At 34.5% G+C, this 14491-nt stretch overlaps 2 protein-coding genes across 5 annotated transcripts in view; one reads left to right on the top strand and one right to left on the bottom strand.

The window, feature by feature from the left end:
• The window catches only part of LOC127867635 (alpha-(1,3)-fucosyltransferase fut-6-like), an 89004-nt gene that overhangs the window by 26925 nt on the left and 47588 nt on the right, over positions 1-14491 (top strand). The gene's annotated exons all lie outside the window — the stretch shown is intronic.
• LOC127867639 (collagen alpha-1(XII) chain-like) lies at positions 5058-14277 on the bottom strand. Of its 4 annotated transcripts, none has more exons than XM_052408951.1 (4): positions 14018-14277; positions 12343-12560; positions 11003-11189; positions 5058-5551 (listed from the first exon to the last, which is right to left on the bottom strand). In XM_052408951.1, the coding sequence occupies exons 1-4, from the start codon at positions 14241-14243 to the stop codon at positions 5259-5261; spliced, it is 924 nt and encodes a 307-aa protein (XP_052264911.1). In that variant the 5' UTR covers positions 14244-14277; the 3' UTR covers positions 5058-5258. The 4 variants fall into 4 exon arrangements, with proteins under 4 accessions (XP_052264911.1, XP_052264909.1, XP_052264910.1 ...); XM_052408949.1 differs by lacking the exon at positions 11003-11189 and adding an exon at positions 6543-6729; XM_052408950.1 differs by lacking the exons at positions 11003-11189; positions 12343-12560 and adding exons at positions 6543-6729; positions 7369-7586.

The raw sequence follows: 14491 nt of genomic DNA, 5'->3' as shown, positions 1-14491 counted from the left end.
GTGCAGGATCACGTGACTTTGTAGCTAGGGTTCCCCCTTTTAATGGACTTAAACACGACGGTTAGTGGTGCTTTATTTCAAATAACTTTTTTAAACATTTTTTTTCTTAAAAATTTCTACTAGTGCATTAAAAACACATTTTTATGCTGCTTATGGCAATGTGAAATACATCAAAATTACTTTATTTGATGTGCCTGTGTTCTTGTTAAAACTTCGATTTGTACTACACGGTTATGCTTCACGCAATGTGAAATTTTGTCAACGAGTTTAGACGTATTCAAGGATTTATTCTTATACTTTAAGTCATCGGCACAAACTGCAAGGAACACTTTTTTTGTGCATTAAAGAGTTTACAAATGTATTTCAATAACTTGAGATATTTGCAAAAATAAAGTTCTTAACGGTGTGATTACATTCTGTCCAGCCGGTGTGTAAACCCCTTAAAACCCTGTTGATTCTGCACCCTTACTTTGTTATGTATTTATAATTAAATTGAAATGTCTGTCATTGTCGATGTATTGTATTTAATAATGAAAGGAACTATACCAGTTAAAGGGACTGTCAACCGCGATTGACGAAAAAAGAAAAGTTCTAAATTACCGTATTTTTTTACAATTTTATTAGTTTATATTGATTAAATATCACGACTGGTATATTACATTACTTGAAAAAGTTGTCAAGTTTTCATATTTTCAGTATATTCAGTAATACATTTTACTGGGTATGTCTACTAGGTAACTACCAGTTAACTATAAATGCAAATTGTGCTTTCGTAGTGATTTGTATATATTTTATATATATAATGATCAATCTACGTGCGTTATTTATAGTGTGTATATCGTTATGTCACCTATTTTCGTGGTGTACTTTCGATTTCACATCGCGAAATTGTATTACCGAATATAAATTAACTTTTTTCAAGTATTGTTATATACCAGTCGTGATATTTTAATCAATATAAACTAATAATTGTAAAAAATACGGTATTTTAAAACTTTTTATTTCGTCAATCGCGGTTGACAGTCCCTTTAAGCTATAGTTCCAATCCTATTATTGTTTGCATTTTTTCTTTTCCCATGTTTAATTCAATTGAAATAAATATGTTAAAACCATGACATTCATAAACAGCAGTTCCGATGCTTAATTCACATGGCGCATTGCAAACAAAACGAACAAATGCCTGATGAGCTCTCGTCCCGGCTTCCATTCCAGAATGTTATAAAAATAGAACAAGTATGCTCGTTAATTTATTTTTAAGTGCGGTTGCATTTTATTGCGAAATATGTTTAAGCGTTATTTCTCCAATGTTGACCAATCTATGATGTTTTACATGTTTTCATGAAATGAAATACCCGTCGTAAAAGAAGTCTCGTAATTCGACAAAGTGGTATCGATATTACGTAAGTTTCATATGCGTAGCAAAATGCACTGTTTACATAGGTACTCTGTGAAACACAATCTTTATGTGTTTATAATGACATGTTGCAGTAAACGCTTGTTTATTCTTGGTAAAGGTACTAATGTCTGAAAATAGGTCAAATTATTTTTGGATAGATTATTTGTCTCATGGTTTTCGAAGATACGGTATGTTTTCTATCCGCGTTCTCGCGTTCATTTTTCGCAATCACATAAATCAAATGTAAAAACATGCCACAAATATTAACTTAGGTTTCCGCGATTCTAAATGTTAATATGTTGTAAACACGAATTTTCTGCGCCATGATTGTTAAGTTTCTTGCTTTAACATTACTGCATTGAAGGAAAGCGGACAACGACAACGAGCGAGGCATGGTATTGTAAAGCGCATGGGGGTGTTAGAGGGTTAGGGTACGGGTTAGCCTTAACCCTAACCCGACCCCTAATCCTAACCCTAACCTTACCATAACCCAGGGTTATGTCCCCTATACCATGCCAATCAATGGGATAATTTAGCAGCTTTTTATTCTACACTATTCTATACACAATTCTATACTACACATACAATCTTGTAGTTGCCTATGCCCTCAAATAAATGTTGAAATTGCTTATACTGACGGCATCGTGTTGGTCGGGTTGGCATCGTATACATTCTTTTCCTTCGAACATGTTCTTATTTTTGAGACAGGGTTACCGCTGTCGATCGCTGTTGTCTCCATTGGAGACACAGTCTAAAAATGGCGACAAAACAACGTTTTTCTGTGTTATATGTACGTACAACAACAAACGAGGCTGTATGCAGGCCCTATATGGGATTACTTTACTGGAGCAGATCGGGTTACCTGCCTCAATTGTATTGTTTTCAGATCAATAATTGGACTATAGTTGTAGACGAAGGTGGCTCATGTTTTGCATCAAGGAATCCATTATCCACTACATAAAGCACAAATACATTCCATTGCGTCAAGAAATCAGTTATCCACTACATCACAGCATCAGTTACATAAGGCGAAAAGTCATTCCGTTAAAATTCACAGCATCAGTTACATAAGGCGCAAAGTCATTCCATTACAATTCACAGCATCAGTTACATAAGGCGCAAAGTCATTCCATTAAAATTCAACACACTACTTTTTTTTTATTTCTCATCGTTTGACTATTTCTTTTGCAATCGACAGACGACGAAGATTTGATTAAAAATAACAAAGCAAATTGCAGAGCAGAGCATCTCGGGAGATATGGTTTATTTTAATGCCAAACTGAGGCTGAATTTTGAGATGTCTTTAATTAAAGAGGCAAATGTGTCTGGATTTATTTCGGAACGTTATTTCACGGTCTGTCCTCAGAAATGATGCATTTAATTATTAAACACGGACAGACAGTTGTAATTTATCCACAAATACAGTTGGTTATTTAACCATACAACGTATATGACAACACTGTATAAATAATTTTCAAGAAGCGAGCAATTTATAAAACACTGAGTTATGATCAGGTAAACCCGTCTTACATATGTAAAAATAAAATTGAGAAATGCATCTTTTATTGCAAAATGCAATTAGTGAGATGAAGCAAATTACTTAAAAAAACAAGACCATACTCGCAATCAATATATGTCGGGATAATGCTCTTTTTTCTTTTTAAATGGACATAACCTGTCAACACAAAGCATTTCATAATTGCAAACATCAATCTAACTCGGACTTAAATGCACGTTCTTGCTTGTTATATCTTGTTTTTGGACAATTAATTGGAAAACCAACACGGATGAGGTTTGCACAAGTTCGTTTATTTTGACGGCATGTAAGTAAACGTTCTTTCTTGTAATGCATGATTTGGACAATTTAGTACTCAACGGATGTGGTTTACACGCGTTTGTCTACTTTGACGATATACATTGCACTGTTCTATATGACTACGGTAACTTGTCGCTCCTTTCTCGTGCTTCACTTTGCGTACTGTTGTTGCGTTACTATAATCATAATTAAAAGAAATTGACCTCAAGTGAAATGCTCGTGTTGCTGGTATTCTGAACTCATTAAACCGTTATCGCTTTTTCACGTGTATTATTATTACACTTGTCACCATACTCATCTGCAAACTAAGAAAAGTAAACTGTAGAAATTATTTATGAATAAAGCTATATAAATCTGTTGTGCTTTGCATTCCAAATAAAGAATGTGTCATATAATTTAATGTTAATTTTCAGTTGAACAGCAGAGGCAAATACAAAAATATCCGTATATTCTTTACACTGGGCAAACAGAGAAAGTATTAAACACAAAACCTTCCGCGTTAACTCTTCGCTGCAACTTCGAATAACAACCCTTGTGAAAATATACTGTAGACTATAATTATTCTGAAATTATATCTTATAAACTACCTTGTGCATGTTTTAAGTGTTGCAGTTTTAACCATTAATGGTGCCGGTTATTCAGAAGTGTCATTTTATCCACGTTCAAGCAATGTGGCGCCGTTGAGACTCTCACTGTTGAGACCGTTTTAACAATTATCGGCAGGTTTTAACTTGGAATCGGTTTTACATGGGGCTATGATTATTTGTTTCGCAACCCAATAAAACAATCAACCTCCGCGCAGAGATTTGACTGGAACCAGCATAGCTGGATCAAACCTCCGCGCAGAGATTTGACTGGGACCATCATAGCTCGATCAAATCCATGCCTTCATAACCGACCACGTGATGATAGCCTAGCCACGTGTTAAAATAATTTAACCGTTTATTTTTACCTTTTATAATTAAGGCAATTAATGTTTTATTATGAACCTAAATGTATACACTATTTTCAAAATATAATAGAAAATGATACTACTTTTCATAAAACAATACTTAAACCAAAATATAAAATCCTACCAAATCTGATAGGATTTTCTTGTGATAGCAGAGATTGTATGTGAGAGCAAGGAACGACAACTCTGAACACTTTTGACAATATCGTTCAACTATGATAAAATGATGTGATATAAATAGAATATACCATACAGTTTACATTTGTTATGCTTTATCTCAATCATATGAATGCAATTGATGCTATTCAAAGGCGACAATTGTGTTTTAATAATTGATTGACAACAACATGGCGAAAATATGTTGCAACCCAAAATTGTCGACGGTCGGTCAGATTTGATACGTTTTCCCTTCTAATAACTTTTTATCTATTTCAATTTTCGTGATTTTGTTGGCGAGATTCGAGATGTAATAGTGCTAACCATGATATTTTAATTTATCAGATCCCAAAAGTCGGTCTTGTTTGTGGAAGCAAACAACATTGTACGCCTTTTTAACATAATGCCAATTCGTGTTTAAACGTGTTTATAACCTTTAAAAGAAACATGGTTATTCTTAGTATAAATAGTTGTGAGTTTGCATGTGTTGATTCAGTAATTTCATCCTAGTTCTTAGCACTATTCATACATTCAATGAAGTCTAAGGTTTTTTTTGGTAACACGGTACTATTTAATAAACTTTTTTTCTGAAGGTTACCTTATGCCAACATATTCAATATTTTATACGACCGTATAAAATATTGAATATGTTGGCATCGGGTTGTCTACAAAAAGAAGTCTGCTATCGACCGTCTCATGTGAAATGTTAGATCCCGTGTATAAAACAACGAAACACATTTTATCACGATCTATACATTTAATTCAAATTAAACACGTGCACACAGACTCACGCACTATCTGAGGATACATGATGTGTTCACACACTGTCTTAATGAGAAATTTTTAAGGAGGAAGTTCTTACTCCGTTTGCATTTTAAAAATCCTACAGATCAGTATAATCCCGAGTGTTTAGACATAACCACCTATAACCTGCAAATTTAAATATCAAACTCAACACACGGTTTGTTGTTCAATTGATTTTCGATCTCGTTGACTAGAGCCTCCAAAACCTGAAATCCTTCAATGGCGAACAGATGCTTATTTTTCGGATAAGACACGTAGCTGATTACTTCTTCCATACCGGGCTGTGTGTTGATTCCAATCATGAGCCCAAAAACGTCTGCTTTTTCTTGAAGCTTCAATGCCGCCGCAGTTGCATTGCCCCCACAGTTGGACTGTCCGTCGGTTAGAATTAACACTTCCTGTTTGACATCCGGTGAATTGCGCATGCCTGGTATCGAAAGAAATATGCTTGTTAATTGGTGATACCTCCTCAGACGTTTAACACTTTCACTGTTGATAGTGCATACTTTATTTAAGAAGTGTATTTTTAATGCTAGTAATTTTAATCAATTATTTTAATACAGTTCATGCATTTACTTTTGTTATGTTATCTAAACTTGTGCAGACACAATATCATTCACAGAGTAAATCATCTGAAGGTACGAACGCTGTTATTGGAAAGGAACACGCACAAACATGAACATACAAGCATAAAATATCTATAAGATATATATAGATCATCTATAAAACTCATCACGCAAAAAAGCATCTGATCCCAAATAAGATTGCAGTCAAACCCATAAATAAACATTTAGAAGGTTACATTATGTTGACCTAAAAGACATCGACTGAGAGTCTTGCTTTCATTGTTGTGAACGTTAAATTAGAAGAAGCGAAGATCCTAACGTGTAAGCTAATGTAATGTCGGTTTTGCACATAAGAACTACATTTTAAGATAATATTTGTATAGCTCAAACACTTGGAATTTAAATAGCTTGTATGTAGGCAACTTTCCATGGAAATCATAATGGTTTTCCTAAATTTCAACAAAAAAAACACAATGCTTCGGAAAGGGAACACAATTTTCGGCTACTGTTTGTGTTTATTTTTAATTTTTTTAATTTAGCAGTATTTCAACATGTGGTCAGATCTTTCTGCATACAATTATCGTTTTTTGGTCAAATAATGTTTGATATTTAAAAAACCATGTGTACACAATCTAAGTGAGATAAATCCATATGTGTTTATGTGTGTGCGACTACTATTTTATGGGAATAATTCTCAATTACATAGCATATTAAATAATGTGTGATTTCTTTTAATGCGATAACGTTTAACATCAAGAACTAAAGTGGAGAAAATAAACATAATTTTGCGCTTTCTCCGTTTCTGGTGATGATAGTGCGCGTTGTAATATTGATTACAAAAATCCACTATACCTTTTGTAGTATCAAACATGTTGTTATATGCGTAATTGAACGCGGTCGCCGTGCACGTGCTAGCGTCCATGTAGGGCATGGATTTGACACCCTGTTGCACGAGTCTCGTACTCGGTTTGTCGTCGAAATCAAAGATCTCCTTGACGTCTGTCGAGTACTCAAGCAGGGCGGCTCTTTGGTATCGGCTCTAACATACATAAAACACACACATGTAACTAATGTCATTGCAAGGAGAGAATGTTCAGAGTATTCCAGCTGATATATGCCTTCCGGTTAGAGCTTCTCCGATAATCAGAAATAAATCCAAAATGTGCGATTACTCATATCATTGAGCTGAATATTTTAATTAAATTAATTGTACTCCAAACATGTTTGTTTTTATCCTTTTCATGCATTATTATTAGCAGTCTAGCTAAAAAGAAAGATGTTATTTACTATTGTTCAAGGTATTGTAAATGACGAAATTAAAATATTAATCTAAGATCATGCAGTGCTAACATAAAATTCAATATCATCCATCTAAGTGAAGCAACAACCATGGCGTCCTTATACAAAAGACTAAAACAATACAGTGATGAATCATATCAAACTATGTTCCATAGAATAAAATCGAAAGCTGCTGGTGAAGTATCGATAGTTGATTGCGATGATTGTCAATTAATTTAGGGCTGCACTATAGAATCGTTGCAGCTCCTGTAAGGGTTAAACTCTCTCAAGTTGAAGAGGTGTTAGTCTGTCAGTGCAGTCGAACATTAAATCACAATAATATCTTAGCGTGGTCATTTGGTTCTACGCTAATTTATATACCGGTACTGGTAAGGCTTACATCGAATGGATCTGATATAGGACACAACATGCCAAGGAGTCGCGCCAGCTGCGTCTTTGCGGTCTCGAAAAAGGCGTTGGTGATACTTCCAGAAGAGTCCACTATGACAAGCAGATCTCGCAACTGACCGATGGCTTCTCCGCATTTCATAACACTAGGCTGCCTCATGAAGTAACTGACGATTGCGGTCGCCGTTGATTGGATGGTCGGTTTCTGAGCTGTGGATGGATATTGTATTTAAGTCTCTATAACGCTCTAAATCAACGAAAATTTCGTAAAGAATTTCGTAAAATAAAGTTTACCTAAACAATCATTGTTCCTTATAGCAAGTGCCACAATTTCAACGCTGGATGCGGTATGATTACATCGATTTTTGTAGATACAAAATGCCCGTTTTTATTTATTTGTGACACAATTAATTCCATTTTAATTTCCCGCAAATATATCTATTTATACGACACACGAACACTAAACTGCGTTACTATAATCATAATTAAAAGAAATTGACCTCAAGTGAAATGCTCGTGTTGCTGGTATTCTGAACTCATTAAACCGTTATCGCTTTTTCACGTGTATTATTATTACACTTGTCACCATACTCATCTGCAAACTAAGAAAAGTAAACTGTAGAAATTATTTATGAATAAAGCTATATAAATCTGTTGTGCTTTGCATTCCAAATAAAGAATGTGTCATATAATTTAATGTTAATTTTCAGTTGAACAGCAGAGGCAAATACAAAAATATCCGTATATTCTTTACACTGGGCAAACAGAGAAAGTATTAAACACAAAACCTTCCGCGTTAACTCTTCGCTGCAACTTCGAATAACAACCCTTGTGAAAATATACTGTAGACTATAATTATTCTGAAATTATATCTTATAAACTACCTTGTGCATGTTTTAAGTGTTGCAGTTTTAACCATTAATGGTGCCGGTTATTCAGAAGTGTCATTTTATCCACGTTCAAGCAATGTGGCGCCGTTGAGACTCTCACTGTTGAGACCGTTTTAACAATTATCGGCAGGTTTTAACTTGGAATCGGTTTTACATGGGGCTATGATTATTTGTTTCGCAACCCAATAAAACAATCAACCTCCGCGCAGAGATTTGACTGGAACCAGCATAGCTGGATCAAACCTCCGCGCAGAGATTTGACTGGGACCATCATAGCTCGATCAAATCCATGCCTTCATAACCGACCACGTGATGATAGCCTAGCCACGTGTTAAAATAATTTAACCGTTTATTTTTACCTTTTATAATTAAGGCAATTAATGTTTTATTATGAACCTAAATGTATACACTATTTTCAAAATATAATAGAAAATGATACTACTTTTCATAAAACAATACTTAAACCAAAATATAAAATCCTACCAAATCTGATAGGATTTTCTTGTGATAGCAGAGATTGTATGTGAGAGCAAGGAACGACAACTCTGAACACTTTTGACAATATCGTTCAACTATGATAAAATGATGTGATATAAATAGAATATACCATACAGTTTACATTTGTTATGCTTTATCTCAATCATATGAATGCAATTGATGCTATTCAAAGGCGACAATTGTGTTTTAATAATTGATTGACAACAACATGGCGAAAATATGTTGCAACCCAAAATTGTCGACGGTCGGTCAGATTTGATACGTTTTCCCTTCTAATAACTTTTTATCTATTTCAATTTTCGTGATTTTGTTGGCGAGATTCGAGATGTAATAGTGCTAACCATGATATTTTAATTTATCAGATCCCAAAAGTCGGTCTTGTTTGTGGAAGCAAACAACATTGTACGCCTTTTTAACATAATGCCAATTCGTGTTTAAACGTGTTTATAACCTTTAAAAGAAACATGGTTATTCTTAGTATAAATAGTTGTGAGTTTGCATGTGTTGATTCAGTAATTTCATCCTAGTTCTTAGCACTATTCATACATTCAATGAAGTCTAAGGTTTTTTTTGGTAACACGGTACTATTTAATAAACTTTTTTTCTGAAGGTTACCTTATGCCAACATATTCAATATTTTATACGACCGTATAAAATATTGAATATGTTGGCATCGGGTTGTCTACAAAAAGAAGTCTGCTATCGACCGTCTCATGTGAAATGTTAGATCCCGTGTATAAAACAACGAAACACATTTTATCACGATCTATACATTTAATTCAAATTAAACACGTGCACACAGACTCACGCACTATCTGAGGATACATGATGTGTTCACACACTGTCTTAATGAGAAATTTTTAAGGAGGAAGTTCTTACTCCGTTTGCATTTTAAAAATCCTACAGATCAGTATAATCCCGAGTGTTTAGACATAACCACCTATAACCTGCAAATTTAAATATCAAACTCAACACACGGTTTGTTGTTCAATTGATTTTCGATCTCGTTGACTAGAGCCTCCAAAACCTGAAATCCTTCAATGGCGAACAGATGCTTATTTTTCGGATAAGACACGTAGCTGATTACTTCTTCCATACCGGGCTGTGTGTTGATTCCAATCATGAGCCCAAAAACGTCTGCTTTTTCTTGAAGCTTCAATGCCGCCGCAGTTGCATTGCCCCCACAGTTGGACTGTCCGTCGGTTAGAATTAACACTTCCTGTTTGACATCCGGTGAATTGCGCATGCCTGGTATCGAAAGAAATATGCTTGTTAATTGGTGATACCTCCTCAGACGTTTAACACTTTCACTGTTGATAGTGCATACTTTATTTAAGAAGTGTATTTTTAATGCTAGTAATTTTAATCAATTATTTTAATACAGTTCATGCATTTACTTTTGTTATGTTATCTAAACTTGTGCAGACACAATATCATTCACAGAGTAAATCATCTGAAGGTACGAACGCTGTTATTGGAAAGGAACACGCACAAACATGAACATACAAGCATAAAATATCTATAAGATATATATAGATCATCTATAAAACTCATCACGCAAAAAAGCATCTGATCCCAAATAAGATTGCAGTCAAACCCATAAATAAACATTTAGAAGGTTACATTATGTTGACCTAAAAGACATCGACTGAGAGTCTTGCTTTCATTGTTGTGAACGTTAAATTAGAAGAAGCGAAGATCCTAACGTGTAAGCTAATGTAATGTCGGTTTTGCGCATAAGAACTACATTTTAAGATAATATTTGTATAGCTCAAACACTTGGAATTTAAATAGCTTGTATGTAGGCAACTTTCCATGGAAATCATAAAGGTTATCCTAAATTTCAACAAAAAAACACAATGCTTCGGAAAGGGAACACAACTTTCGGCTACTGTTTGTGTTTATTTTTAATTTTTTTAATTTAGCAGTATTTCAACATGTGGTCAGATCTTTCTGCATACAATTATCGTTTTTTGGTCAAATAATGTTTGATATTTAAAAAACCATGTGTACACAATCTAAGTGAGATAAATCCATATGTGTTTATGTGTGTGCGACTACTATTTTATGGGAATAATTCTCAATTACATAGCATATTAAATAATGTGTGATTTCTTTTAATGCGATAACGTTTAACATCAAGAACTAAAGTGGAGAAAATAAACATAATTTTGCGCTTTCTCCGTTTCTGGTGATGATAGTGCGCGTTGTAATATTGATTACAAAAATCCACTATACCTTTTGTAGTATCAAACATGTTGTTATATGCGTAATTGAACGCGGTCGCCGTGCACGTGCTAGCGTCCATGTAGGGCATGGATTTGACACCCTGTTGCACGAGTCTCGTACTCGGTTTGTCGTCGAAATCAAAGATCTCCTTGACGTCTGTCGAGTACTCAAGCAGGGCGGCTCTTTGGTATCGGCTCTAACATACATAAAACACACACATGTAACTAATGTCATTGCAAGGAGAGAATGTTCAGAGTATTCCAGCTGATATATGCCTTCCGGTTAGAGCTTCTCCGATAATCAGAAATAAATCCAAAATGTGCGATTACTCATATCATTGAGCTGAATATTTTAATTAAATTAATTGTACTCCAAACATGTTTGTTTTTATCCTTTTCATGCATTATTATTAGCAGTCTAGCTAAAAAGAAAGATGTTATTTACTATTGTTCAAGGTATTGTAAATGACGAAATTAAAATATTAATCTAAGATCATGCAGTGCTAACATAAAATTCAATATCATCCATCTAAGTGAAGCAACAACCATGGCGTCCTTATACAAAAGACTAAAACAATACAGTGATGAATCATATCAAACTATGTTCCATAGAATAAAATCGAAAGCTGCTGGTGAAGTATCGATAGTTGATTGCGATGATTGTCAATTAATTTAGGGCTGCACTATAGAATCGTTGCAGCTCCTGTAAGGGTTAAAGGGATCTTTTCACGCTTTGGTAAATTGACAAAATTGAAAAAAGTTGTTTCAGATTCGTAAGTTTTCGTTTTAGTTATGATATTTGTGAGGAAACAGTAATACTGAACATTAACCATGCTCTAATATAGCCATTATATGCATCTTTTTACGATTTTAAAACCTAAAAATTATAAAGCGTTGCAACGCGAAACGATTGAATAATTTGGAGAGTTCTGTTTTTGTCGTTAAATTATGTGAAACTACGAAGATTGCTTATATAAGGTATAAAATACGTCAATGATTTATACTCGGCGGAATAGCTCAGTAGGCTAGAGCGTTTTTACTTCAGGACTCTGGCAGGACTCCAGGGGTCACTGGTTCGAAACCTGCTCCGGGCAATGTTCTTTTCCTTTTTTTAAATTTTTTCTTGATTTTTTACTGGAGCTTTTACGATCCAATGTTTACATTTATCAATATAAAGCATTTAATGAATAAGTTAAAAAAATGCCAAAATCTGTGAAAAGGCCCCTTTAAACTCTCTCAAGTTGAAGAGGTGTTAGTCTGTCAGTGCAGTCGAACATTTGATCACAATAATATCTTAGCGTGGTCATTTGGTTCTATGCTAATTTATATACCGGTACTGGTAAGGCTTACATCGAATGGATCTGATATAGGACACAACATGCCAAGGAGTCGCGCCAGCTGCGTCTTTGCGGTCTCGAAAAAGGCGTTGGTGATACTTCCAGAAGAGTCCACTATGACAAGCAGATCTCGCAACTGACCGATGGCTTCTCCGCGTTTCATAACACTAGGCTGCCTCATGAAGAAACTGACGATTGCGTTCGCCGTTGATTGGATGGTCGGTTTCTGAGCTGTGGATGGATATTGTATTTAAGTCTCTATAACGCTCTAAATCAACGAAAATTTCGTAAAGAATTTCGTAAAATAAAGTTTACCTAAACAATCATTGTTCCTTATAGCAAGAGCCACAATTTCAACGCTGGATGCGGTATGATTACATCGATTTTTGTAGATACAAAATGCCCGTTTTTATTTATTTGTGACACAATTAATTCCATTTTAATTTCCCGCGAATATATCTATTTATACGACACACGAACACTAAACTGTTACCTAACAAAACAATAATAAAAACGAGCATTTTGTATCTACAAACATCTATTTTACCAGACAACACCTGGCGTTGAAATTTCGGCAATTGCCAAAAGGAACAATGATTTTAATTGCGCTTTGACACAAATATGGCCATGGGAAGAAGAAAGTTAGTCGTGTTTAATATATTAAACACTTTTACGAGTCAACTGCACATCAATTGATTCATCTAAAGTGCCGAATGCCTGCGATGTATTATTCTTACCTTAAATCGTGATATTAAACTACGAAGATTTGGAAAAAGGAAAATTTATATTATTTTCTTGAAACTGATTGATGAATTTTCATAACAATTCATTTGTATTCATTAAGTAAAGCTTTGCCACAGAAATGTTATAAGAGACAATAACTCCACAAATATCAAAGACAGATCTTTACTCCGCGCTCCATCATAAAATCGCCTATTATATATATGGGGTTCCAATTTTATACTTTTTCATGTCAATGTCTTCACAATTAAATAAAACTGCGTACTGTACCTGGGTTCTGCAGAAGAAAAATACCAATACCAATAAATCCCAAAACACTGAAGATATAGATATACGTCTTTCACTCTGCACTTACTATCATGTATTCTGTATTTTTTTATTTGTTTTATTATAATATCATGAATTGTAATGAAAATTTAGAGATCACATGATAATCAACAAAGAGCAATAACTCTGTGTATAGTTACGGTAGTTAACAATGCATCTAATCTTAAAGCCGTGTAAAAACATATGTGGTTTAATTTGAATACCTTCAGTTATAAGGGAATTATGTTCCGCACAACTAAATTGTCTAAAGGACAATACATATGTAAATCCTGAAGAGATCGTTTTGGTTCGTGTTCTCTGCAATAATTGTCTTATTACATGAAGGTTCATTTGAATCCCTTTAATACTTCATAATTTATGCTCAGTTCAATACGCGAGACACATTCATGGACGGACGATGAGATCACTAGAAGCCTTTCTTTGGATCAAATCCAAACATGCTTATTTTGAAATCGGTCACATTTTTTACTTCGAAACGCATACCATTTTAAACGTTCGTTACAATGTAGTTCAAGTATATTAGACTCATTATGAAGTCAACATCGCTCTGCTAATTTAAAAGACTGTCTGCAATGTATTAAAAGTACGATTTTTAAACGTGAACAATAACTTTTACGTACTTGTTTGTTTCTCTTCATCAAGTTCGGTGGGGCATGCGGCCCCTCCGTTGGCTGGGTAGCGAAGAATTTTCCTTTCTCTCGTCATCTGACCGAAACCCAACGGCCCACTCCACGGCGTCCATTGCGATACCAAACAATCTTTCTTTCCGAATAGAAAACCGCTTGTTTCTACGAAAAAACATGTCACAATTCCGAAAACGGTTAATGTTACCAAATTTATCGCCATTTTTTAGAATTAAAAAAAAAATACAATAATTCTGTTATCTGTTATTAACATTCAAATATTGATATTCTCAATGCAATTTGAAAGTATAAATACTCAATGTAATTCTGGATGTTTTATAATGAACATGCTTCCGGACATTGTGAAAGACACAGCATCATTGGTCAACCGCATTTATGTGGTGATCTAAATTTTAGCCAATACCAGTTGGAGGTACTAAATGCATGCGTGTTTGAAAGACGTAAATACAA

Source organism: Dreissena polymorpha, chromosome 2, assembly GCF_020536995.1.
Source record: "Dreissena polymorpha isolate Duluth1 chromosome 2, UMN_Dpol_1.0, whole genome shotgun sequence".
NCBI classification, from domain to species: Eukaryota; Metazoa; Mollusca; class Bivalvia; order Myida; family Dreissenidae; genus Dreissena; species Dreissena polymorpha.
The sequence above is the reverse complement of the archived record's forward strand: the minus strand, read 5'-3'. Positions and strand labels throughout refer to the sequence as shown.